The sequence below is a fragment of the Condylura cristata genome, unplaced genomic scaffold (genome assembly GCF_000260355.1).
Source record: "Condylura cristata isolate star-nosed mole 26May11 unplaced genomic scaffold, ConCri1.0 scaffold00011, whole genome shotgun sequence".
NCBI lineage: Eukaryota > Metazoa > Chordata > Mammalia > Eulipotyphla > Talpidae > Condylura > Condylura cristata.
Window position 1 is genome coordinate 17900085 of NW_004567112.1, and position 25620 is coordinate 17925704.

A 25620-nucleotide genomic window follows, 5' to 3' on the forward strand; every position below is an offset into this window, starting at 1 on the left:
GCCCACCGCTCGAACCCGCGCCCCGGGGCCAGCGGCGGCCGGTCATTGTTCGAGCACAAAGGCCCTGCGCCGCGGCAGCCGCCCTCCCCCCTCCGCTCCTTAGTTAGGCCTCCTCCCCAGACACACTCTCCAGCCTTGGAGCCCAGAGCGGGAGGCCGAGGTCAGCTGCTCCCCACTCGGCTGGGCTCCCGGGGCCCTGCGCCCCAGCACAAGTCGGGGACCGAGGCTGGGTCCACGCCTGCCCCACCCCCAGGGGCTTGGAGGCGGCACGCTTGGCTTTGAGAAGTGGCGCCACCTGGCGGCCCATTCGGAGAAGACACCCGGTAGCCCCAACTTTAGGAGCCCCTACCCCGCTTCCCAGGAGTCAGAGGCGGGCATGGCTCCGTGTTCCCCAGCCTTCCCTTACAGTCATTTGTTAAGCTAGGTCGTTGCTCGAAGAGAGGAAGCCTTGGTTCCCCAACAATCACAAGGGCGAGCCGTTCCAGATCTATACCAGCCTCATGTCCCGGTCTTCCCAGGTCCACATATTCTCCCTCGCAAGCAACACAATCTAAACACCCACGTGACCTTTCCCAACATTCAGTCTCAGTCACAATCAGTCTCACCACTACGTGGTTTGACGCTCCTTATTTCCATAATTCAGGCCAACTCACACATAGACACGCTAGGTGTCACCCGCCTAGGTGTGAACTGCCTTTCACAACAATTCAGTCCTTTGGATCCAGACCCAAACTTAAATACACTCGGTCTCTGAAGCATCTTTCCTATGGATTCAGTGTCACAGACACAGACAGACAATCCCCGCAGGGGTCTCTGTGACCAGATCAGGTCACTAATGCTTGTACCCCTGAGCAAGGACAGCCAGCCTGCGGCCACCCCTCCGCCCTCCCTCTCTGCCCCCCCAGCTAGGGCCAAGGCCTGCTAGAGCTCTATTCTGCCCCAGGAAAGAGCACCCCCTCCTCCCTGGGCCACAGTCCTGGCTGGCTCTCAACTCTATTTTTAGCTCTATGGAAAGGGTTGTTTTTCTTTCTTTTTCCCTGGAAAGGGAAACATGGCCCAGCCACCTTCAGTCTTACCCCAGACCCTCAGCCTCACAAGAACAGACTGACCCCCTCTCCCCAGTGGAGACCCCCTCCACTGGCCTTGCCCTGATCCCAGCCTCCTGGGGTGCTAGGAGCCGCCTCCCCTTCCTGGCATCAAGCCCAGAAGCTCAGGCAGCAGCTGGGCTCAGCGTGTGTGTGTGTGTGTGTGTGTGTGTGTGTGTGTGTAGGGGTGGGGGTGGGGCAGGCGAGGAGGCCGAGTGTCAGCAGGGTAGGGGAGTGAAAGGGGGGGCTCATTGTGCCTTCTGAGGGTAGGTGATAGTGCCACTCCAGCATAGAAGGGATATTTATGCTCACGCATTTTCAGGGGAAGAGGGCTCTCCTGTATGAGTGGGCTTTCGACTCCTACATGGTAGGGGGGACGGTGGCGGTGCGCGGGCCGCGAGTAGTTCCCAGTTCTGTAAGGAGGGTTGGTAGTAGAAAGGGGACCCACCGGCGCTCAGGAAGCTTCTCGCCTGGCTGGAGGTACCAGGCGGGGACAGCTGTTCACTGCCATCAAGAACAGCGCCCCCTTCTGCTCTCCACCGATGGAGGCATCAAGAACTGTGTTGAGGAAGCAAGGCCAGGTAACCCCACCCTAGCCCAACAATCGGCGGTCCTCCAGAGGTACCCCAACTCCAGGGGGCGTTGTGCTCTCTTTTCTGGGAGACCACACCACCTCTGCAGGCGGAGAATGAAATACAGCTCAGCTTGGGACGCTGCGAGCCCGCCCTGAACTGCGCAGGGAGGTTCACGCCCTGATGCCGGGGTGGAAGGAGTATAGACTTTTCTTTCGCTTGAGGAGCGATCACGTGCAGGGTGCTGTTTACGTCGCAGTCTTCACCTGCCGCAGCCAGGAAGCAGGAACCCCGGGATGCGTCACCGGCCCGCCCCCGTCGCGGTCACCTAGGGCCCTTTTCTCCCATCCCCGTTAAGTCTGCGACAGCGACAGCCAAGTGTCCCGTCTGATGGGGTCAGCGCGGGCCAGTGGCGCTGCTGCAGGAGCTCTAAGTGAAACCCACCGGGCGCATGCCTTCTCGCACGCACGTGTGTTCGTGTGCCCCAAGTGCGCGCGTGGTCTGTTGTCACCCGTCGGCGTGAGTTTCCGTGTCGGTCGCTGTTTGGACTCCTCACCTGCGCCCCCCCACCATGGGGATCGTCCCCTCTCACCCCAGCCCACAGTTTCCCCAGACCAGGAAAGTTCGCTCCGCAGCAAGGACACGCAAGAGGCGGGAGTTCGTCCACCTCCGCGTCTCCCCTACTCACCCGGCGCCACCTGCGCCGCCGCTCGCCCTCGCGCTCGGCTTCAGCTCCCGCGCCGGCACCTCCTAGTTGTGGATCCGCCGGCTCCCAAGCCCGCTCGGAGCTCCGGACTCCGGGCGTCCGCCTGCCCAGGCCTGGTGGAGCGGGGCGGGGCGCTGAGGCCGCGCCCCCGACCCTGCAAGGGGAGTGGTCCGCCCGGCAACCCCTCAACAGCCTGCCCAGTACCCGCCGAGCAGTAGGTGACCTGAGGCTGCCCCTCTCACTTCACAGCTCACTGGACTTGGCTTTAGGGCTTTAGGGCGGGGTGAGCAGCAAGGAATCAACAGTTCAGCTACCTGGCTGCCCTACCAACACTGGCCATCCGACGATATCGCCACCCTCTCCAGGGTTGCAGGGAGCCGAACGTGGTCCACTCTCACCCACTCCCCAGACACAGGGAAAACCCCTGGAAAGCAGACAAAGGAGGTTCGGTTTCACTAAAACAAACCCTCCCCCTCCCCTAAGGTTGGCTGCCCCAGCAGAAGCAGCCCCTCCCCGTCCCCTGGAGTGGGTATCTCCCCAGGTGAGCAGACCTCCCCGGTCTGCCCTCCCCTCCCCGGGAGTATGCCAGGCTTCTCTTAGACTCATATAAAGTTCCACCCACAGGTATAAACAGGAAGTTGGCCTGTATTGCAGGGAGGCACCAAGCACTCCCTTGCCCATGACACCCTGGTGTGGGCAGACTGAAGTCTGCAGGGCCTTGGGCCACGTGTGCAGCCAGACTCCTGAGCAGCAAGAATCCCAGCCAGCTTAGTCCCTTCTCATTCCCACCTGGAGTGACGCTGCCCCTCACAGCCAAGTGGGTCACTGAATCTGACAACAGGGCTGCAGACCCCTGGACAGGGTTGGCCAGGCCCTCTCTGAGCTCTTAACATCCAGGTGGACATAGGCAGAGTACTGGTCCTAAGTAATTTGCCTCAATTCACTTTCACTTCACACAGTGCTAGCTGCTCCCAGGGGCTGCACTCAGGACTCTAGGATCCTCCACTGCTTCTAGACTCCATGGACTCTTGAACATACTTTGGGCTAATCTTGAGGTAAAACATTTAAGAGAGGTGTGGAATGGAATGCGTTTGTGTAGGGGGTGGGGCAGGGGAAGCATTAGCTTATCCTTGCCCCCATCATTCTTGCTTTTGCTGTATGGGGGGCAGGGGTGCAGGCTGGAGCAAGATAAACAGGTAGGTGTGCATCTATCCAGACACCCCCAATTCAGAGATCTTGGGAAGATCCCCTAATGGACACCCCCTAAAGATTCCCTTGTGGACACACTAGAACTCTCAGGGAGACCAGAATGCAGAACACATGTCCCCGCGGTAGATCTGACCTGGTGGTGTGCATCTGGAAGGCGTAGCTGCTTTTCAGCCTTAGACTCCGGATGAGGCCTAGACCAGCCAGCGGCTGGCAATGATTACTGCAGGATTAGGAGGCCCGGCTCCAGCCAGTCTGCGAGACCCCCAAGAAGGGAGGCCCTGAAGGAGCTACCCCTTCCCTTCCCCCAGGTTCTTGCCCCTGGAGAACAGCTTTGCTCCAGGGTCTGTTTCAGGAGACAACTGTAGCCAGTTCTCACGATTATACCAGGGACCCCAAATCCTTCCACAAGGTCCCAGGAGCCCCCCTTTGACAGGGAGAACTTGAAGAAACAATTCTGTTTCCAGGGAACAGGGACCCCCCCCTTACCCCCCACAAAAGGTTCTTAACATTCAGCTCCTCAGAACATCCTGCAGGCAAAGCTAAAAGGAAACTGGGACTTGAGGCTCCAGAGGAAGCGAGACAGTGTCATCACTTAAGGACATTTCTGATAGGGCCTATGGACAATATATTTCACAATCTTTAGGGCTTGTTAAAAATGGAGGAATCCAAGTCTCCAGAATTAGAAAGTCTGTGTGTGTGCGCACGCACGTTGTGTGTATCAGTAATGAGAGAGGAGGATCCAAGTTCTCATTTGTAACAAGCATCCGAGAGGTTCGCACCAACATAAGCAACACTGGGAGGATACAAGGAGGAAGGAGACAGATGGGGCGGGGGCCCAGATACAAACAAGCTAAACCTCAGGATATACTGAGAGGTCAGAGAGTGGCACACGTTAGAGGGACAGTTGGTGGGGCAGGCCTAGGACCCACCTCTGTCAGGCTTCACATGGACAGCCTCATGGCAGAAAGAGGCACCCGTCTTCACTAGACCAAGAAGAGGTACAAGGGTGTGTGTGTGTGTGCAAGCCCCTTTATGCCCTTGCTTCACTGGGAGCACACAACTCAAAGACCTCAGGTAGGGGGAGGGCATCCATCTATTTCCAATTCAAAATGAGAGCAGGGGCCTCCCGGGTGGTACAGGGGTTTCCTCTTAGTACTGTGAAGCTGTCTGCAGCCACTGCAGCAGAGTTTGATCCCTGGCCAGGGAGCTGACCAACATGGCTCAGGGGACCTCTCCTGTCTCCCTGCCACTCCCCTCAGCAGTGTATTTCAGAGTGCTCCCCATTCTGTCTCTGGTGAATCCTCTCATCCCCTGTACCTCTTGGCCTGTACCCCAGCTCTTATATGCATAAATAAAGCTTAAAACAAACAAACAAAAAAGAGCAAAATCCAGTTATGTCCTGGGGAGACACCTGGTGGACAAAGAAGAAAAAGCACAGAAACAAAGGCTATTAAAAAAAAAAACTTTTTTTTTTTTTTTTTTTTTTTTTCAGTAAAACTGGAAAAGGCTCTAAAAAAGGCCTGGCCGCGCCGCTCAGGCAGCTGGGCAGCGTACCAAGCAACTGGTGTCCAGGTGGCTGGCACGTAGGTTCACAGCTTCCTTCCATGGCCCCATGACCAGGCTCCCACCTTTGGGGCGCTAAGCACCTAAGATCTCGTGCTAGTGAGTGCTACCTCACAGTAGGCTCAGAGTGGGGAGCAGTGGAACCTGGTACCAACCTACACACTTTGGGTCGGCAAGCCTAGGCTGTGGTTTGGCAAGATGTCCTGTCCCCTCTCCTCCAGGCTCAGAGGGCCTGACCCCAAGGCTTGGAGCTCGCCCTGCTCACTCCCACCTCAGCCGTGGCACTTACTTTTCCCTCTGCCAGATCCCTTTCTCCAGATGTTCACATGGCTCAATTCTAGTTCATCAGGCCCCCCAAAGCTGTCTTCTGCTGAGATACACCTTTTCAGACCTTAATCTAAACTAGCTTATAGGCACTACTGCAGTACTGGTCTAATTTTCTCTCTAGCGCTTTCCACTAACTAAAATTGTCTCCTTCCAGACTGCAGGTCCCCTGAGAGCTGGGACCTTGTCGGTTTAGTCAGTGCTACATTTCCAGAACAAAGCCTGGCACACAGTGGGTTCCCAAGTAGCTGCTACAGTAAAATGTCTCCCAGTGAAAGCCACGTATCAGGTCATTGAGTTCAGAGCCACCCATAGAGGCAGACCTCAGAGAGGGCTGAGGAAGAGCGGACAGCTCAGTGTGTCCCATCAGGCTCAGCTCAGCGACCAGCTCCACTCTGCCCTCACTGTGAAGGCCTGGAGGGGTCTGGCAAGTGGGGTTGGAGGGCCTGGTCTGAGCCCTGGTCAGAGTCCTGGGACACAGCACCCTTTTTGCTAGAAGAGGACTTTTTGGCAACCAGCCCATTATCATCCTTGATCTTCTTGAGCCGGGCCTTACTCTTTGGGGGTATGGAGAAGGTGAGAGAGCTCTTGTTGAACTCAAGTGGGAAGACACCTACATCTCCATCAAAGCGGTTCTTGGACACCTGCAGATACCGTTTCCCTGGTCCAGTCACCAGCTTCCGGTCCTGCAGGATCAGAACATTGTCGGCCTCCTGGCTTGCCTGGGGGTGGGGCAGAGGAATGAGAAGACATGAGAGAAGCAGAGAGGAAGCTGATGTGCAGGGAGGGGGGCAGGAATGGGAGCGGGGACAGTGCTTCTTTCCGTCACCAAGGCGGCCTTGATACTACTGAACAAATGAATGCTGGGGCCACTTAAATTTTTCAGCCCCATTCCACACAGTGACCTTCTTCCCATTCGGAACTTTCTCCACAGAGAACTTCCCCACGTAGCGCCAGCTTCGTATCACTCAGGTCTCAGTCTAAGTGTCACACTTCATCAGAGCCCGGTCTCAACAGCAGGACTGAAGAAAGGGCCAGCGCCTCCCACTCCTCTCTTCTTCTCCAGTTCCAAGTCTGTCCCATCGAGGCACAGTCTGAGCTCCCTGTCTTGGATACCCTGTGCCCAGCCCAAGCCTGGCATGTAAAGGCATTCAATGTACCACTGGAAACTCTTGGATCAGGCTCGTCTGCTGCCCAGAAGGCCCTCTCGTCTGTTTGCTTGCTCAACACCTGTTGTCTGCCAAAACTCCACCTTTCTGCCTCCTCTAGGAAGTCTCCCCAGATGGCCCAGGCTGACTCAGGCGTGTTTTCTCTCTGCTCCCCAATACACACACTGCCTCTTATAGTTCTTAGCATACTGAGCTGTAATCAGTCTCATTTTTTCCTCCTGTGAGGGCACGAGCTTCTGAAGGGCAAAGGACCAACCACTTGGGCCTTTGTATTCCCAGCACATGCTTTCCTCATGCCGTGGCCACAGAGGCAGCAGCCATCTGCCCCTTCCATTTGGTCGATGACTGATGGCTGATGGCTGCACGCGGCCTGTTCCTAATCACACCTGTAGCCCCTTCTCCGTGGGCGGCTCCTCTAAAGGTTACTTACTTTGGCTGAGCCAAATATGGATGCCGTCTGCAGCTCCTTATCATCATCCTCCTTCCGGGGGTGAATGACCAGGGTCACGTGGCAGCTATTGTCTGTCGCAAACTTCCGGAAGGCCCCAACAATGTAGTCTTGAGCAGCAATCCTGTCTCCAACCCAACAAAGCAATGAGATTACTGGACACAGAAGGACAAGAACACACAGACACTCTGGATTCATTCTCATCTTCCCACAAACCACCCAACTCTACTTCCCTCTACCCCACTTTGGTCCCTGTCTGTACTTCCCACTGCCCACACCTTATGATGACCACAGCACATTTGGGATGTATCTGCACTAAGGTCAGAAGACAAGAGTACAGTGTGTGCACAGAGGCCAGTGGCCTGAGAAGACGTGCATCCCCGTGGGTGGCAGCTAAACAAGAACGTCACCTGTCTGAGGACAGCTGTTCGTGGCCCATCATGAACTGCAGGTTGTCAATGACCACATGACAGATGTCATAGACATAGACTGCATGTTGCATGGTGTCTATTACAGTCCTGAGAAGAGAAAGAGGTCACGCATTCAGGAATCTGTTACAAGGACTCTCTAGACCACCTCAGAAAGGCCTGAGACTGAAAACTGGGGGTCTGTTTTCCTGCCCTCCCACTCTCTGCAAATTCCAACTCTGGGAGTCTTACCTGATGTTCTGTTGCCCATGGAAAGTCATGAAATAGAGGGGCAGGTCCTCGAAGCGGTCTGCCCATTCGTCGTATCTGTCCAGCTGATCTTCTAGTCGCCCCACCGCAAACTGTGTCAGCATGACGCGGGCCAGTCTCACATTGCTGATCTCAAAGCTACCCCACAGCGTGTTCACCCCCTGGGTACACAAATCCAGGGCATACTCACTGATGAAAGTGGTCTTCCCACTGCCAGTTGGCCCTGCAGGGGGTTGGGGAGTGGGTGTCAAACGTAAACCTGGGTGAGGGAGTAAAGCTCTAACCTTGAAACCAAAACCAAACCACAGAGCAGGGCTTCAGAGTCAGGGCATCGGGGAGTGGAGGGGTGGTGGGTGGGCTCCTCTTCAACATTTCCACAGCACCAACCCCCGTTTTTGTCACCTGACCTTCTGCCTCCTATCCCAAGCAAAGGGTCACCTGTGAAGACAGTCAGCTCGCCCTTCCGATGTCCCTTTAAGAGTCGATTGAGGTCTGGGAAGCGGCTCCAGCGGACGCCAGCTGCCTGCTCCACGTTTGACAGTTCTCCGAGCACCTCCTCCCGAAGCTGGCGGAAAGACACGATAGACCTGTGCCAGGCGGGCAGTGCAGTGCGCAGGATACGGGGCAGATTTAAGCCTTGGTTCAGGGCTTCCAGAGGACGGGGCCGCTGGTCCCCAGGCCGAACTAAGGAGCATCGCTTGGGGTTCAGTTTTCGGGCAAACAACTTGGCAGCTTCCCAGGACCGAAGGTCATCCCCCAGCCAGAGCACAATCCTTCGGAACTGTTCAAGGTAAGGCAGCAAGGCCGGGGGTAAGCAGGCCGTTCCTCGGGGGAGGGTGAGGGTGGGCAGCCCTGTGGACTGGCTCAAGGCCAGGCTGTCCAGTTCACGACTTGTCAGCACAACCTCGACATCTCGGCGACCGATCAGTGGTAATCCAAACAGGTTGTGGTAGGCACCCGGCCTGGGAACGGTGGTCTCCACGTAGCGCACACCATCCCCCTGACTTTCGGCCCCGAGTAGCTTCAGGCCGCGTAACCCCAAACCTCCAGGGGAGAACCAAGGGAAAACAAGGCTGCGGGCGGACCGCAGATAGCGTACACTGAAACGCTTGAGCGTGTCATCTGTCACTTTGGTAAGGCCAAACATCACCCGAGTAAGCCTGGCCTCCTCTGGCTCGGGCAGCTCCCAGAGAGGTATGGCTCGGTCCCAGATCCTCAGAACCTCCTCACTGTCCTCAGCTTCTGGGACCTCACTAAGCAGGACCCCGTCTCGGGCCCCATCCCCTCGTCCCTCCACGCTGGCCTGAAAGTCTTCCCAGTTCCCTTCAGCGAGGCTGGTCATGCAGAGAAAGCGGCCCGTGGTCTTGTCAATGAAAAGGCTGAAGGAAGTGGCAGCACCAGCCTGGTCCTGGAGCTGAGAGGCCCCCACAAAGGGGCTCGGTGCCCGCAGGCAGCTGTGGCCATCTTGGAAGGGTATCCCATGCGCCCGCAAATACTGGCGGATTTCAGTTGTGGTTACAGGCAGTGCAGGGACTTCCAAGGCTGGGAGAGCCTCCTTCCTGTACCGTCTACGAGGAGGGCCCGGGACCAAGCTTCGGGGCAGACCCCTCCGGCCCATCCATTCCCCCCGCAGGGACAGCAGGATGCGGAGGGGGTGGCTACCTCGCCGGAGGATCCACATGCCTGGTCAAATGGAGAAAGTCACGACTTGAGATGCTTTATTAGTTTGGCTGCCGTCAGCAGGTCAGACCCTAGGGTCCTCCCGCACTGGACGGTTTCTCTCTTAAAACCCACGGGTCCTCTTAGCCTGCCTACATTGCTACTTCACTAAGTCACCAATACGATGCTTTCACGCGGATGTCCCTCTATCAGGCGCCTGCCCCAAGGTCCGTCACAGCTTCTTCCCGCACGGATGCATCCTCTTAGCCCCCCGCACCGCTGCTGGCCGACCAGGCTTCTCTACATCATCTCTTCGCCACCGCCGCCCCTCCACGGCTTCTGCTCTTCGCCCTCCTCTCCGCAGCCATCCGCGTCCTCTCTGCAGCCCCCTGCTCTAGGGCCCCAACAGGAGACGCTCGCGGCTCCAACCTCGAAGCGGGCTCAAGGGCCCCCGACCCCTCCGTGCCCAAAGAGACGCCCACCTCTCCCCCGTGTCTTCCCTGCGCTCCGCCGCTCGGGACCTGCCGCGCACCACCACCCGCGCTCACCCCTTTCGCCCGCAACGTGGGTCACTCCCGCGCGCCACTCGCCATGACCTCGGAAGCAAAACCGCAGCGGGCGCCGGGGCCCCGGAACCGGAAGGCATGGAGGGAGCCCCGCCCCCGAGCCGCCAGGCTGTGCTCGGCGACCTGGCCGCGGTGACCATGACGGCGCGCGGGACCCCGAGCCGCTTCCTCGCCAGTGTCCTCCACAACGGGCTGGGGCGCTACGTGCAGCAGCTGCAGCGCCTCAGCCTCAGCCTCAGCCGCGACGCGCCCTCGTCCCGCGGCGCCAGGTGAGCCGGGGGAGGGCCGGGCGCGCCCCCTGCTGGGGGCCGCCCGGACCAGGGTCTCTGCTCACTGCTGGGATCCCGCAGGGAGTTCGTGGAACGGGAGGTGGCCGACTTCGCCCGACGGAACCCCGGAGTCGTAATATACGTGAACCCGCGGCCGTGCTTCGTGCCCAGAGTAGTAGCGGAATACCGTGAGTGGGGCCGTGGGGGCCTGAGGGCGGCGTGGGGCGGGGGCGGGAAGCTCGGCCTGCCTTTGTGCCTCTCGTTGACTTTTGGGGGCCGCGCGTTCCCCTTTCTCCTTCGCCCACCCCTCTCCGGTCAGTTAACGGGGCTGTGCGCGAGGAAAGCCTCCATTGCAAGTCGGCCGAGGAGATCGCGACCCTGGTGCAGAAGCTGGCGGACCAGTCGGGCTTGGATGTGATCCGCATCCGCAAGCCCTTCCACACGGACAACCCTAGCATCCAGGGCCAGTGGCACCCGTTCACCAACAAACCCACGAGGGCGGGCGGCCTGCGCCCCCGAGAGGTCCAGGATGCCGGTGCCGCCCCAGCCCAGGAGCAAGCTCAGTGAAGAGTTGCCCCACGAGCGCCAACTCCAAGCTTTGGCTTCTTATCCTGGAAGAGATGATTCTTGTTTTTTTGACTCTGGGAATTCCAAGCGCAGGTGGACACTTGGGGCCCGGAAAGGGAAGGCTGCAGCTTGGAACAAAGAACAGATGCCCGGTTCTTTAGCCCGCCCACTGCTAGGGGCAGTGACTTTGTGAGTTCCCTAGTTCTTGTCCAGTTGACATCTTGAAACGTGAGGTTCTTCATGGAATTTACTGTGTCCTCATTTCTGGAATCTGGGTCAATAATAGTGACCTCAAATCACAGTGAGTGATTTCAAAGTGGGCTTCTGGAGTCTTGATTTCCCATTTGTGCAGCCGTTGAGCTAGCGAGAACTAGCACCTTATACTCTTGCTGGGCATTGGGCTAGGCACTTTGTGTAAAGACGATAAAATCAGGTTAATAAATATTTGCCCAAATTCACATGTGAAATCTTGGAAATGTGTATATTTTAAATATAATCCTCTATTTCATTATTGTAAGATCTGAAGCAGAACTTAGTCCAACCCTTAGGATGTTGAGTGTCAAAGGCTAGGCCTGACCCTTGAATGTGAGTCTCAAGTAACAAGCCCAGTTCCAACTTTACCACTAAGACAGGCACCTCTGAAGGAAGGAATTCATGTCTCGTGGGTGGGGGGGTGGTTCTGAAAAGCTTGGGAAGAGGACTGATAAATAGGGAACAACTTCTATCTAGGCTTAGCTAGAAAAGGGTGGGATGATGAGGAAGAGCCAGGAGATAGAAGATTCCTGAATTCTTGAACTGTTACAGTTTTGTCTCACCCCAGCACTAGTGAGTGAATAGCACGAGCCTTAATAAAGGCCTGCGTACCTGCTCAGGGCAGTCAGGATGGAAGCTGAGGATCCCAGTTTTCTCTGCAAAAGGCTTTATGGGTGTCAGCCCTGCAGCACCATCTCCACAGACGCAGCAGCCTGTGACTTGCTGATTGGGGGAGGCTCATCTAGAACAAGCAGACCACTCACTCAGTGTGGGTAAAGAGGGTATTTATTAACCAACGAGGTGGGGAGGAGCTGAGCCCGGGCTCCCCACTCTGGCACATGCCTGTTCCGCCCACCTAGGTGGTGAGTGGGGCATTCCTAAAGAAGTATAGCCGTTCTCACAATAAATACATTCATTGTGGGGTAGAGGAGGGAGAGGTTGGGTGAAGGGCAGTAAAAATCCGTGGGATTCCACGTTCAACTACAAAAATAACAGTCATCCTCACCCAAAGGAAATGGGGAAGCTCAATCAGGATTTGATTGTCCCATATGGGCCTGGAGACTTTAGAGGCCCCTGGACCCTGAATGTGCCCCGGTGAGGTAGGACAGGGTGGGAGCCCAGCACTGAAACTCCCAGCCTCTGTCCTTTGCATAGTTCCAAGAACGGGCTTCACGTGCCAGGTGAGACATCAGATCTCTCCTCCCCCTGCTCTAGTCGAGGGGTGGCAAATGCTTGGTCCCCAAAAAGGGAGGCTGGCTCATTGAGTGCAGTTGGTCACCCGTCCTAGGGTGTCTGCAAGGACAGCTGTATGGGAGAGGGGTCTCCCTCTGAAATGTCCACGGACCAAACCTGACACACAGGTCGGAGGCAGCAAGGGGAGGCTCAGAAGGTGCATTTGAGTGGGAATGTGAGCACATGAGCATGAGGAAGGTGCATGCCCAGAGCTCTGTCTGTCACTCCCAGGATGACCCGGGTGGGTGGGAGGGCTGACTCCCGAGGGCTGCACACTTAAGGGAGAAGAAAAGGGGATTGACACAGTCTTACCTCCCCAGGATGGCCTGTTCCCAAGCTCTTGCCAAATAGGTCACACGGGACTGGGACTAGGGAGAGGGTTTGATGGAATGGGCTGTGGCAGTTGGGAGGGTACCCAAGTCCAGAAGGCGGGATGAAACACAAGAATGCACCGGGTGGGGGTGGGGGTCCTGCAGCCCAGCTGACATTCTTCCATGTGCGCATGTGCATGTACGCAGGGCTCAGGTGGCTCTGGCGGCTGGCAGAGGTCTGGTCTGGTTTCAGGACCATCCAGCACAGAGGGCCATCCGGAGGGTGGTGACAGTGAGGCCATCTGGACCTGCAGAGCCCTGCCTGGGAGAAAGGAAGGATTTGAGTGGAGAAAAGGGCAGGAAAATGGTATCCTCTCCTCCCACATTCGTAGGTCAAGAGGGTAGGGCCTGGGCTGGGTCTGCAGAGCACCAGGCCCCGAGGGAGCGCCTACCTGAGGAGCACTGGTTGGCCTGGGCTGCTCACAGGTGGGTCTTTGAAGACTGAGGAGAGGGCTTCGGCTGGGCCTCACTGGCCAGCCCTACAGGGACATCAAAAAGTTGGGGGGAGGGCCTGGAGTGGGGGCTGTAAAGGTAGGGTGACTGTGTGGGGGAGGCCGTGGCCCAGCCTGGGGCAGCCAGGCCGGCTGGGGAGAGCACTGGCCCCGGAGGCTGCGCTCAGACGGAGCTCTCGTCCAAGTGCTCTACCAGCTGAGTGTGCTTCCTCTTCTCTAGGATGCGGCTGAGCTCCTCAGCGAAGGAGCAGGGCCCGGCTGGCACTCCATTGTTGCTCTGCCTCAGGAGCACATAGCTGTTGCCATTCATCCTGCGCAGCCGACTGGGCAGTGCCACCAGCCCGTTGGTCAGCTCAGCCGGGGGCGGTGGGGGTGGGGGAGGCGGTGGTGCTGGGGCTCCCTCCCCGGGGATGATCTGGAGGCAGCCGGCTTCCATGCCCCCGGGCCCCTCCCCATCGTCCCCGTCATCTTCCTCTCCTGGACACTGGCCTGAGACTGTCTGCAGCTGCACAGCAGAGCCGCCTGCCCGGCCAGCCCGACCCAGAGAGTATTTTCGTCTCCGGCCTCGTCTACCTCCTCGAAGACAGGCCACATAGAGGAGGGAGGAGGCCAGGATGAGGCAGAGGCCACCCAGCGCCGCGATGGCTAGCACATAGAGCAGCTTCACATCAGGTGCCAGTTGTGTCCCAGGCAGGGCCGGGGCTTGCGGGGCTGGGGCAGGAGTGGCCCGCCGGACCGTGAGGCTATAGGACGCCAGCAGGGTGCGCAGGCCGTTCTCCTCTGCGTAGCAGCCATAGTGGCCACTGTGCTCGGGCTGTGTGTCGGTCACCAGCAGCCCGTCCACACCCACACGGTAGCCATCCTGCCCGTCGCTCAGGCCCCTGCTCCCATTGAGCAGCCACAGGGCCCTGGCCAGGTTGGATGGCTGGTCACAGGGCAGGAGAACATCATCACCCCGGAGGACAGAGCGGGTCTTCAGCGGTGGTGGTGGCCCTGGAGGGAGGGGACAGGAGGAGCTGTCAGAGCCTGTCGATCCCAGGCGGTGCCCTGGAGCGTGATGAGCCATGCGGCTCACTGTCAAGTCTCAATACAAGCGCAGAATCTGGAACTGTGACAAGCGCCAGGCTCCTGTGTGCCCGTGCCCGTGCAGACTCAAGCTTGGCCCTTCCTGGGAGGCAGGCGGTGCCTGGGGTGTTGCTCCTCTCTCTGGGCTGTCGTCCCCTCCTCTGGAGTTAGTCTGTGCTATTGCCAAGTTCCCTCTTGGGCACCAGACTTGACTGCCTTCCACGTGCTGCATTTTCACGTGAGGTCCTTGGACAAGTCCCAGGAAGTAGGGCAAAGCCTCCCTTGAGCTGCCATCACTGTGGACAGCACCAACTACTGAGTTGCTTAAGTCAGACACCTCAGACTCTTGCCTTTGTTCAGCCTCTTGTTGCCCAAACACACCACACTCTATCTGCCGGCTGTTCCCTCTGATGGGGTGTCCTCCCCACCACATGCCCTCCACTGGCCTGGTGAACTTGAGGGAGAGGGCACCTTAGTGATCAAAAGGAAGCTCCAGGACCATCCCTGGTGGCACCCTGGGTGAAAGTGCAGCACTGTGAAGCTGAATTCAGCCGCTTCGGCGTGAGTTCAGTCCCCGGCCAGGGAGCTGACACGCAGGGCACAGCAGACCTCTCCTGTCTCACCCGCTGCTCCCCTCAGCAGTGTGTTTTAGTGGATCTACCTGTTCTGCTCCCCACTCTGTCTCTGGGGAGTCCTCTGCATCTCTGGCCTGTAGGCCAGTTCTATATGCATAAATAAATTATTATTTTTTTTAATAGCAAGCTGCAGTCAGATCACTTGCCGTCAGGTTTGAATTCTGACCCTGCTGCTTAATAGCTGGTTAACGTTGGGCAGCTAACTTATTCTCGCTGTCTCAGAGAGGTCACCGCTCATGGAAATGACAGTCATGGCACCTCTCACACAGGGACATAGTGAGAGTAAGTTAGATTGGGCTTGTCAGCGTCTGAACAGTGTCTGGCCTACTGTGAGTCCTCAGTGCGTGTTCGCTGTCATCTTTAACTGTGCACCCAGATATCAGCTAGTCATCTGAGTGCCCGCAGGGAAGTACCCATTATTTTTCTAACCTTTGTGTAGTTGTAATTATTCCCTTTGTCACAAAAGCCAATGAAAAGGCTTATAATTATTTGTGTGATCATTTAATTGCCTGCTCCCCCAATGCCAACTTGGCTATGAGCTCCAGACAAGAAATTTTGTATTTTGGGCCTCTGTGGTAACCCAGGGGTTAAGTCTCAGGACTTTCACCGAGATGGCCTGAGTTTCATCCCCAGCCAGGGAGGTGACCCCCCTGGCAAGGTAGACCTCTGCTGACTGCCCGCTGCTCCCCTCAGCAGTGTGCTTCAGTCAGTCCGCCTGTTGTGCTCCCCACTCTGTCTCTGAGGAATCCTCTTATCTCTCCCGCACTTCTGGCCCACACCCCAGTTCTTCCACGTAAAATAAATAAGTTAAAAGATCTTACAATAAACGAATAATTCTTTTTTAAAGAAAGTATTTTAAGCCTGTTTCTCCTCACTGAAAATTTGTAACTCATTTGGGCAGCAAATGTTTGTTGAACGCTTACTCTGCGCAGCGCAGACTCTGTCCGACCCACCCTCGCTGGAAGCACGCGAGCCACCCGTGTGACAGACACCACGCGCGGGGCAGTGACGGGCCTGGCTCTGCAGCAGGCCCACACGCAGCCCCGTGCCACTGACCTGTGCTGTTGTTGCCTTCACAGCCTCGGTTTCCTCGCTCTATGTCCTGGATCACCACCGACCTGGAGACAGATCAGCACTCATGAGAGGGGAGCCAGCGGAAGGGTCAGCAGAGATGTCACCGCAGGCCCACTCCACCTCGAGCCGGCAGGCCTTTCCAGGCACACGGGCCCTCGCCCTCCCTGTCCTACCTGCTACCCTGGGCCCTGCTGGCTACGGTGGTGGCCACCACACAGGTAAGGGTGCTGGGGTTCCAGCCGCAGAAAGGGTCCCGGGCCAGGATGCAGTCATAGCAGGAGCGGTAGCGGGAACAGCTGGAGAGAGGTAACTGGACGACTCCACTAGGGGCCCCCACGTAGAGGCTGTGCTGGGAACCAGAGAGAACAGCTGGTCAGCGGCACCCCCACTCCCACCTACAGACACACACGGCCACTGCCCCCTTCCTTCCTCTGCTGTTCTTAAAGGTCATATTGAGGGTCACAAGTCAGGGGCTACCTGCATTGAAGAGATGACCAGATTCTCCACAGGTTGGGGCTCCTTGAACACCTGTGTCTCTTCAATGATGTGCATCCCAGAGCCCAGGACCACAGCTTTGTGGATCCAGCCATCAGCTGCAGGGAAAGAATCGAGTCAACGTCCAACAACGAACCTGCTTGCGGCCCCTCACAAGAGCCTAAGGGCAGCAGCTGGGGAGCCAGGAGGTCAGGGACAGTCAGGCAGTAGCAGGACACCGGGCACTCTGGGCTAGTCATGACAGGAATGAGTGGGCTCCGCTGCCCTAGTGGTCAGGTAAATGTCATTACTGTTGGCCACAGAAGTCAGCAGTCACCAAAAGCCAGTGGCAACTGGGGGCCGGTGACTGAGTGCGTGTTGAAGAATCAACATCAGCAGTCACCAGGGTTTTGTTATTGGGGTTAACCGGGGGTAAGAGGTCAACAGAGGTCATGGACTCAGATCAGCACTTGCCAGAGGGCTCAGGTCAGGGGTCAGAAGCACCTGTGCCCAGAAAGAGCAGGTCATAGGAGAGTCCGGCAGGCGTGGTGACAGGCGTCCCTGTGAGGTGTGTGTAGCGCACACTGCGCTTGAGCAGCAGGGGCCGTCCCCGTGTGGGCAGCACTGGCCGGGCCATCAGTGGGTGCAGCTTCACAAAGTCCAGGACCAGGGACGGCAAGTCCTGGGATGAGTTGTAGCCTCGGCTGCGCAGCGAATCTGTGATGCACTGGAGCAGGGATGGCAGGTGAGCGCAGGACCTCACCACCTGCCCCACTCACTCGCCTTCTGGCCATTCTGCACTCACCGAGCCGGGCCGCGGCTCTGGCACTCCGCCCTCGTAGCGTCCCCAGCGCCGGGCACCATCCTGGTATTCCATGTAGGGGCCCGTGAAGACAGTCTGCACCTCAGCCAGGTCATAGCGGCAGATGGCCGAGGCCTCCAGTGTCTTCCTGAGGGCGGGACACGGGGGAGGGGGTGAGTCACGCTGAGTGTGGCGGGTACCCTGCCCGGTCTAGAGCCCACTATTATCCTGGCCACTTCCAGCTCCAGGCACACTGCCTGCTCCTGAGGTCAATAGCCACTGCGACCTCTGGCCCTGCTCGCTAGAGGCGCCTGGCAGTCTCCCTCTTGCAGCCAGCCCTCCAGCATGGTCTCGTCCTCACTGAGCTCCGCGCCAGCCCCTCCGCTGTCCCCACTTCCTTGCCTCCCCACCATCCCTGCACTGACCACTGTGTGGTCAGCGTGAAGGCAGCGTAGAAATGTGTGCGGGCCGAGGCGTCGGTGTCCAGGCTGCAGACGTCACGCAGAGTCTCATATTGTGGAATGTGGCAGAAGAGGCGCGCCTTCAGGAAGGACGTCCACTTCTTCTGCAGGATCTTCCGCCCGCCCAGGTCCCCCTGGGAGGCGGGGACACAGATGAGGGCGGGGTCAGCGCTCCGGCCTCGGGGTGCTCGCTCCAACCTCAGCCCACTCACCTTGCACACACGGGCCACACGGGCCACGCGGTGGCTGCTGCGGCCCTGGGGAAAGCTGCCCGAGCCCTCCTCGGCGGCGCGCTCAGTGAAGAAGTAGTAAACCTTGTCGTCGTCACCCACGGCGCTGGCCGTGCTCTCACGCACCAGGACGGAGAACACAAACTCAGCATCTGTGGGCCAGGCAGTCCAAGTGGCTTCTGAAACACGCTGGGTCCCTTCCCCCTGCCTCTCCCCCTCACTCCGCACCCAGGAATAGGTAGGCTCACCTGGGCATTTGGGGGTGGGATGGCCAACTGCCTAGGGAGTCAAGGGAAGAAACAGCCCCCTGCCCCACCCTCCTAACCGTTGAGCCAGTGCATGGGCGCCTCCTCAGTCCTCAGGGAGTGTGGGTGTCGACTCCGGCGGATGTCAGGAATGCTCCGGAACTCATACCGAGTGGCTGTGTATAGGCCTCCATCTGCAGCAGGGCCAGGCAGGATGAGAAACAGGTCACAGACAATAAGGCACAGGACACATGGGTGCCAAGGCCTCGTGCCAAGATCCCTGGCCCACGGAGCAGCGTGATTATGGGTGAGGGCCGGCGTGGGGCGCGGGCGCGCTCACCGATGATGAGGCCCGTGAAGCCTCGGGCTGGGTCATACGGACATTTCTCCTTCCCCTCCTCAAAGCTGGTTGGCAAGGTGAAGGCCTCAGAATCCTGGGGCAACGAGGGGCGCAAGTCAGGGGTGTGGCCCGAGACGCACACGGCCTGGGGTCTGGAGCAGTGGCCAGGGCCGGCAGGGCGCACTCACAATGGCCGCACAGAGGGGCTGGAAGGCGTGAGTCCCGCACACGTACAGGTGGGTGGCGTTGAGCCGCTGCAGGAATCGCACGTGGTTGAAGCACTCGGTCTGTGGGGTGGGGGAGAGGGTGCTGTGCGGCTCGGTGACTCAAAGGCCTCCTGTTAGTCCCGCTTCGTAGCTCTCCACCCTAGTCTCCTCCACAGGATGGAGAGTTCTAAGGCTCCAGTGGGCCTTCTCCCCGCCCCCCCCAACACAGAATCTCCCCGGGAACGCCTCTGGGCTCCCCACAACTTGACCCTTTTCTCTTCCCGCTTGGGTCGGCTACTCTGCTGGCTTCTCCTGCTTGTCCAGCAGTTCTCTGCACCCTATCTTCTCAGCAGTGCCCTTCAATCTTAGAGCTCTGACACCCCCCTGGGGTGACAATACCAGGCTCCAGCGCTCCCCACCTGATAAACCACAGACCTATCAAACTCACCTGTCAGAAAGCAGCTCGCCCTTGCTCCTAACTGCTGTCTTCCCTCCTAAACCTGTCCGTCCTGTCTTTCCCACCTCCCACCCTCCCTCCCTCCATCCCTCCATCCATTACTCAGTCCAGACGCCAGGAGTCATCCCCGCTGCTTCCCACTCCTCCAGTGCCTCTCCCTGAGGAAGTCTCTTGACTCGTTCTACTTCTCCACCTCCGTCATCCTCATCCAGATTGCCACCACCACCTCTGCCCTGAGTAGCAGCAGCCTCGCCGACAGCCCTCCGAACCCCCAAACCAAGCTTTATAAAAAGTATTTTATTCATTGAATGAATGAGGGGTATGAGAGCAGTATAAAATTCAAAAGGTACACAGGGACGTGTTGTAAATAGAATCTTCTTTAACCCCGTTGCCTTCAGAGGGGAATGCTGTTTTGCCATTGTCTGGGCTTTCTAGAGATAGCCGACCAGCTAGCACACTCTTGCAACCAGATCCTGTCAGGGCAGTGTTTTAATTCCCTGAGGCAGTCCACTGAGCAGAGTCCTGTGCCCCAGCCCTGTGGGCGCCGCCCTGCCTCCCTCTGGGCTCACGCCCCTTCGCCAGCGCACTGGCCTGCTCTGCCCACCACACATGCTCAGCGGCCACCCTCTTCTTTGCCTCGTAAGAGTCCTTCTCGCCTTTTAGCATTTCATAAGATTACTTTAGAAGTAGGTAAGATATTAGCTAAGTCAGCACTTACTAGAGATTGCTTGTTGTTATCATGATTATCGCTTGGGAGCCCAGAAGAGATTAACATGCCAATGCAGGCCAAGCTAATAAGTCACCAGATGTTTGACTAGAAGTGCTGCGCCCAGGGCCTGGCACTCCAGCAACATCTATAATGTTAATTGTGGTTGCTGCAACTGACCGGCTGATCTGCACCTCTGCTGCGTCTCCGCCAGTCCTGATGTCAACACTGAGGAGGAAGAAAGGAGCGGGCACAAGGCAGACCACATACCTGGTTGTTTTTCCCTTTCTGATGACATTTACTTTGCATCTCCGGAGAGGCTTCCCAAAGGATCTGGAGGGGCGAAAGAGAGTGGGTTGACGCACTGACCCCAAAACCCTCGTGTTTCCCCATGGCCTCTGGACCTAGGCGGCAGGACCCCAGGGAGCTGGGAAACGGGGGCGGGTACATTTCAGGAGGAGCGTCAGAAATAGGAGGCCTGGACCGGGAAGGGCAGCACTGTCCAAACGGGGGCTACGCAAAGCCAGCAGGGCCCAGGGAGTCGGACAAAACGGGACAGACCCTGGGTGGTCCAGGTAGCAGGAGCTGACCTCTTTGTGAGCCCCATCTCCTATGTTGTGGGCATTGAGAGAGAACAGGGCGCCTCGGGCCCCCACCAGCAGCCTTGCTGAAGCCTCCTCCAGCAGCAGCGTCGAGTAGTTCTGGGCTCGGCCCTTGAAATGCCGGGTCCCGGAAAGCTCTGGGGAGAGCTGAAGCTGTGAGCCCAGTTCTAGGGCTGCTCCCCAGCCCTAGCCCTAGTTTCCACAGGCTTTCACGGTAGCGGGGTCTAACCTTCATAGGAGATGGTCATTCGAGGGGTGGCGTCTAGTTCTCTGGAAGGTCTTCGCAGTGAGGGTCCAGGGACTGCAGTGGCTGTGAGGAGGCTCAGCAGGAGGGCCCAGAGCCTCCCCCACATCTTCCTGGGGAGGACCAGACCAACAAGACCCCCAAGGGGAGCCAGGGCCAGAGTCAAGGGGACAGTGGGAACAACAGTCACAGGCATCAAGGTCCAGGGAGGTCACTCAGAAGATTACAGGTCATGTGGCCAAGGAGGGTCCTGGAATCGGGGGGAACTGGAATCACAGGGTTGTGTGGCCATGGGATCCCAGGCAGAGGTCAGAGAGGGGAGTGCACTGTATACCACCTTTCCGCATCAAAAACAAACTCCACGGTGAAAGGGAGTCATGGGGTCACTGGAGGGTTGTAGGTGACTGGTGGGGTCACCCAGCTCCGACAGCAGGACCTGTCCTGGTTTTCTGAGGTCCGCTTTCTGAAGGAAAAAAAAATACCAGAAAGATTTTGATCTGTGAGGGTGGAGTGTAGACAGCATGGCCTCTGACTCAGGGGGCACGAAACCGAGGGGTTCCAGCATTCACAGAATCCCCCCCCTCTCATGATGGACTGTCTGCTCTGAGGCTGCAAGTTGTGTGGAATTCACTCCCCTTACCAGGCCCTAGACTCCCTCCAACCCAAGCTCCAGGTGACAGCCTCCCCCCAGCACACCCCCCAGCATACCAGCCTCCCCCCAGCACACCCCCCAGCACACCGGCCTCCCCCCAGCACACCGGAAATCTAGCTAGACAACCACCTTGTGGGGGTTCGGCTTCACTCAACCCAGGCAAACAGCTGTCCCTGTGGCCTGAGGGGGTGGGGGGGGTGGCGTGGGGGGTGGTGTGCCTTATGCAGGAGGGCTGGGTAGAGATGGTTAATGGGCCTTTGTTTGTTTTGCCCTGTTTTCCCTTTGTTTTTTCTTTCCCCTGGCCTGAGAGCTCCCTCTGGAATTTCTCTTTAATTGGACACTTCTCCTCTTCAGCATTCTTCTCTGAGGGGGTGCATATCTCTGCCCTGCCCATTTGAGTCAGTACTGCACCCTCTGGCTGGTCATCCACGAATGCTCCTACCTGCAAAGAGGCACTCATAGGCATGGGGATCCCTGGCCCTGGCTGCACAGGTGTAATGTCCGTGCAGGAGTGCACAGGGCCAGCTAACTGAGCCATGAGCAGAAGGGAAAGAGCAGATGATAGGGCCTGAGCATCTGACCAGCACTCCCTGGCACATCTTGGAGGCTGTTCCCACCCCTGATCCTCTCTTAAGCCAACCAGCTGGGGATGGAGGACCGGGGAAGGGACAGACCTCCTCTGACTCTGTAACCAGTGTGATCTCTGACAGGGTTACTAAAAGCTTCCTGTGCGGGAAGCCTGACCCACCTGATCCCATCAGATGCCCACAAACAGGGCCAAAGGGGCTACTGGCATCTCCCTTCTCTTCCAAGTAAAATATTAACTATGTGGCCTTGATGGAAGGGGAGGAACTGGCCAGTGGGAGAACAAGAGTTGGGAACATTTGTTTGAGAAGTAAAGGTCAGCACCCTAGTGAGCAGGACCCAGAGGAGGAAAGGGAATGAGAGGAAAGAGGGTCCTGGACCGCAGAGGGGCATCAACTTGGGCTTTGGGAGTTGGGGCAGGGACAGCCTCGGGCAAACTGCTGATGCCACAGTCTTCACCTGAGGCACACCTGTTTACCTTTGGGGCCTCCTATTTGCTTAGTGCAGGAGGGGGTTGGGGAAACCCTATGGCTAGAGATTGGGCTCCCAGGATTGGGCAGGAGGAACACACCCAGGTGAGAGCAGCCAGAGTGCGGAGCACGGCATACTCACACAGGTTTACACAAGAGTCACATGACTGTAGGGTAAGGTGCATGCACACAGGTGCACACACATGTTCACAGGAGGGCTGTGAACACATAAACTCACCAGTCACACACGTGCACAGGAAGGTGTTTGCGCACACATGCCCATTCATTCAGCAGGTCACACTGCCTCACAGGCTGACAGGTGGTGATCATACCAGCATTCACTGCACGGGAGGGTCTGGCACACACACGTACAGATGTGCATACAACACTACTCACGCAGTTCAGGGACCGTCATCACAGAAGGGACGAGTCCTCACACACACACCTCTATGCACAGGTAAGCATACTTACAACACACTCGCAGGGGTCCAGTTCTCTCACATCTTGGAGACGGCCAGTGGCCATTGGGGGTGCCATGCAGAGCAGAATCCCGCCTCCCTTCCCGAAAGTCCCAATTCTAAGGCCAGATTCCAGCTGAGTGTATAGTTATGGGGGAAGCTTCTGACCTTGGACACTCAAATGGAATGGGTACATGGGTCAAGGCTGCTCTGCAAGGGAGGGAGGGGACCTAACCCCGGCAGGAGGAGGCCCTGAGCAAAGGTAGATGGGCAGAAGCGGTCACTAGCACTCCTCTACATGCACCCATGTTGCAGTTGGAGATCGGGGAGTTGGGTAGAAGCCCTCAGCCCCCATTTAACCTGTTGCGAGGGAGGGTGAGGCTAAATGGAGGGGTGGGGCGCTGCCCCTTTTTCCCCAGTGGTGAAGAGGCTTAAAGGGCTCCAGTCCGCACCTCACTCTCTACCCCCAGTGCATAGTTTGGGTTCTTCCCCAGGGTCAGCCCCCTCTGGTCACTTACCCACTATTAGATCCTCGGGTGCAGGAACTGTGGAGGGCAGGCCTCCAAGACAGGGTGGGCAGGGGGGGCGACCTTCCCCCCACTTGTCTGCCTACCTAGCACAGGCAGTGTCCCCCTCCGCCCGGCAGGATGGAGGTCTCTCCTGGTCCAAGGGCCTAGCCCCCACCCCTCCACCGCCTGGGCAGCCCGTGCTTCCCTCTTCTCCCAGGTCTAACCTCAGTCTCTATTGCTGTAGCTCGAGGACAAGATCTCCTTCGATCCCGCTGGACGCTGGGAGATGTGACCCAGATCCCGAGAACACTGCTGGCCACGCGGGCCCCCGCCCCCGCGCCGGCCTGCGACTCAGCGGTGGCGGGTCTGCGCCGAGCGCTGCCCGAGGCCTGGCCCGCGCCCCTCTGGATCCTTCATGCGGGACCGCGGGACTTGGCGGGGAGAAAGGCCTGGCCCCCGCCGGGAAGGTGGCATGGGAGTGGGGCGCCGGGCCCGGCCCCCGCCCCCTCAGCCCTGTCCCTGCCGCCCTCCGCACTCCCCCTCTCACCTTTGCGCTCGGATCCCCGGCCATAGAGACGGTGACGCGCGGCTCGGCGGCCGCACAGCACCAGCTGCGGGAGAAGGGGCCGCTGCCAGAGGCGGGGCGGGTGTGGAGGCGGAGCCGGGGGTGGGGCAGGGGCCTGAAAGGAGGGGCCGGGAGGCGGGGCCGGCAGGGCGGGGTGCGGGGAAGGGCTCAGTTCTCTCCGCTGGCGCCCGCCGCGGACACAATAGAGCAGGTGGAGGCCGAGACTCTTACCGAGCCCCGCGGCTTCTGCCCGCCCGCACCTTACCGCTCCACGCAAGGCCATGTCCCGGTAGTGCCCCCTGGTGGTGGCCTCACCACCAGCGCGCTCTCCTTGGGTTTACCGCCCACCTTCCTTGCTCCCAGCCCTGGGACCCTACCGGGGACTGGCAAAGCTGTGCTCTGGGAGCTTGACTCTGAGGGACCAGGACTTTTGTTGCACACTTGCCACCCCTTCTTACCTCCGGTGTAAAGGGTCACATGTGGGTAGAAACCAAGCTTTGGCAACTCTGAACACAGGGAGCCTGCCTGTGTCCTTCCAAGATCTTAAGGTCTGAGGTGTGTTTGGTTGGGGGGAGGGGGTGCAGGGTTTGGGGGGACCCTACAGCGATGAAGTAACAGCTTGTCCGTCTGTAAGTGCACAAAGAAAATGCTAAATCTGGATATATTTGCCCCTGTGCACTCAATGAAATCAGAGGTAATCCTGGATCATCTCCTCCGGGACTGGGCCACTCAAGACACCTGCCTTCTTTTTCAGCTCATCTTGAGCATCGTTCTTACTGCGACCACCTTACCCAGCAGCAATCTGGGCAAGCCCCTCAATTAACTCCCCAGTTCCTTTCATTCAACTGGAATGGCCTTACCAAGTAATCTGTGGTCCTGCAGTTTCCCTTCAACTCAGGCCATGCCTCCTCCCCATAGCTAATATTAAGGACCCTCTAGGGTTTGGATCAAACCCAAGCTCTAGACATGACCTAGCCTGGCACTCCCTCCCTCATTCAAGACAAGATTGATACAGGCCCAGAGTGGGGCCAGAATAACGAGGGTCACAGACATAATCAACCTGTGCATGTATCCAGGACTCTGACTGAGTCCCGGGGGACTGGGGTCTGGGGTAACAGGTGGATGAGCACTGGCTTGAGAGAGGGTAACCAGGATTCAAGTGGCTCTGTCATTACTCAACTGAAGACACCTTGGGAAAGACACCCAATTCCTCCTTTCTGAATTCCTCACAGCTCATTTTGGCACGTCATCACATACAATCTAGTAGTCTGGGCTCTTGTGTGTGACTGCAGATTGCTAGACAGCAGGGCCCAAGTCGCACTTCCACCTCCCCAGCACTCTGCAAATAGGATCTGTGTGTACGTGGCGAGGGAGGAGGCTGGGGAGAAATACATTAAAGTGTACTCACACTTCTACAAAGAATGTCCTGTACCCTCATCCTATCCTTAATGGATTGATAACCCCATTTTATAGACAGGAAGATAGGCTCTACCAGGTTAAATAACTTGCCTTGAAATTCAATCTTGTGCTTACAGAGAGGACAGTCAGCCTTGGAAAATCCTGAAGAGGGATGCAGGGCAAGCTGGAAGGAAAACCACCAGGACAAAGGCAGAAACGTGCAAGCTTGTACACACGTGTGAACTAGGGAGTAGGCAGAAGGGACATAAAAGAGGTCAGGGAGTTTAGTTGGTGAGACGGGAGGCTTCCTAGCGGGAAAC

The 25620-nt window shown here is 57.9% G+C and overlaps 4 protein-coding genes across 6 annotated transcripts in view; 1 reads left to right on the forward strand and 3 right to left on the reverse strand.

Annotated features, from left to right (window-relative positions):
- LZTS2 (leucine zipper, putative tumor suppressor 2) overlaps nt 1-2421 on the reverse strand; it is a 9807-nt gene extending 7386 nt beyond the window's left edge. Inside the window, exon 1 of the mRNA XM_012723606.1 lies at nt 2346-2421. The gene's annotated coding sequence lies outside the window, so the exon portion shown is untranslated. The remainder of the gene's footprint in view (nt 1-2345) is intronic.
- Nucleotides 2422-5083: 2662 nt separating this feature from the next.
- LOC101632571 (chromosome unknown open reading frame, human C10orf2) lies at nt 5084-11722 on the reverse strand. Of its 3 annotated transcripts, none has more exons than XM_012723711.1 (5): nt 11679-11722; nt 7736-7976; nt 7487-7594; nt 7059-7200; nt 5084-6181 (listed from the first exon to the last, which is right to left on the reverse strand). In XM_012723711.1, the coding sequence occupies exons 2-5, from the start codon at nt 7855-7857 to the stop codon at nt 5861-5863; spliced, it is 693 nt and encodes a 230-aa protein (XP_012579165.1). In that variant the 5' UTR covers nt 7858-7976; nt 11679-11722; the 3' UTR covers nt 5084-5860. The 3 variants fall into 3 exon arrangements, with proteins under 3 accessions (XP_012579165.1, XP_004680583.1, XP_012579166.1); XM_004680526.2 differs by lacking the exon at nt 11679-11722 and adding an exon at nt 8192-9894; XM_012723712.1 differs by lacking the exon at nt 11679-11722 and adding an exon at nt 8192-8241 and having other exon boundaries at nt 7736-7914.
- Nucleotides 10068-11281, forward strand: MRPL43 (mitochondrial ribosomal protein L43). The gene is made up of 3 exons (XM_004680528.2): nt 10068-10247; nt 10329-10435; nt 10567-11281. Exons 1-3 carry the CDS (start codon nt 10117-10119, stop codon nt 10812-10814), a joined length of 486 nt encoding a protein of 161 aa, XP_004680585.1. The 5' UTR covers nt 10068-10116; the 3' UTR covers nt 10815-11281.
- Nucleotides 11723-13063: 1341 nt separating the features above from the next.
- On the reverse strand, nt 13064-23969 carry SEMA4G (sema domain, immunoglobulin domain (Ig), transmembrane domain (TM) and short cytoplasmic domain, (semaphorin) 4G). The gene is made up of 16 exons (XM_004680527.2): nt 23885-23969; nt 21001-21126; nt 20649-20913; nt 20408-20556; nt 20088-20150; nt 18637-18735; nt 18449-18542; nt 18189-18302; nt 17846-18015; nt 17598-17767; nt 17176-17320; nt 16875-17097; nt 16374-16489; nt 16070-16245; nt 15879-15940; nt 13064-14115 (listed from the first exon to the last, which is right to left on the reverse strand). Exons 3-16 carry the CDS (start codon nt 20857-20859, stop codon nt 13286-13288), a joined length of 2622 nt encoding a protein of 873 aa, XP_004680584.2. The 5' UTR covers nt 20860-20913; nt 21001-21126; nt 23885-23969; the 3' UTR covers nt 13064-13285.
- Nucleotides 23970-25620: the final 1651 nt, after the last annotated feature.

Bases quoted from the DNA above. Each gene is read 5' to 3' on its own strand.
- SEMA4G (XM_004680527.2), bottom strand. From the start codon at position 20,859: ATGCCTGTGACTGTTGTTCCCACTGTCCCCTTGACTCTGGCCCTGGCT. The intron at 18,016-18,188 runs GTTAGGAGGGTG...CCTGGCCCACAG, and splicing joins GCCCATGCACTGGCTCAACG to ATGCTGAGTTTGTGTTCTCC. The intron at 16,246-16,373 runs GTAGCCCCTGAC...TCTGGTTCCCAG, and splicing joins TGGTCATCTCTTCAATGCAG to CACAGCCTCTACGTGGGGGC.
- LOC101632571 (XM_004680526.2), bottom strand. From the start codon at position 9,434: ATGTGGATCCTCCGGCGAGGTAGCCACCCCCTCCGCATCCTGCTGTCC. The intron at 7,595-7,735 runs GTAAGACTCCCA...TTCTCTTCTCAG, and splicing joins CATGGGCAACAGAACATCAG to GACTGTAATAGACACCATGC. The intron at 7,201-7,486 runs GTGACGTTCTTG...GGTTGGAGACAG, and splicing joins GAACAGCTGTCCTCAGACAG to GATTGCTGCTCAAGACTACA.
- MRPL43 (XM_004680528.2), top strand. From the start codon at position 10,117: ATGACGGCGCGCGGGACCCCGAGCCGCTTCCTCGCCAGTGTCCTCCAC. The intron at 10,248-10,328 runs GTGAGCCGGGGG...GGGATCCCGCAG, and splicing joins CCCTCGTCCCGCGGCGCCAG to GGAGTTCGTGGAACGGGAGG. The intron at 10,436-10,566 runs GTGAGTGGGGCC...CTCTCCGGTCAG, and splicing joins CAGAGTAGTAGCGGAATACC to TTAACGGGGCTGTGCGCGAG.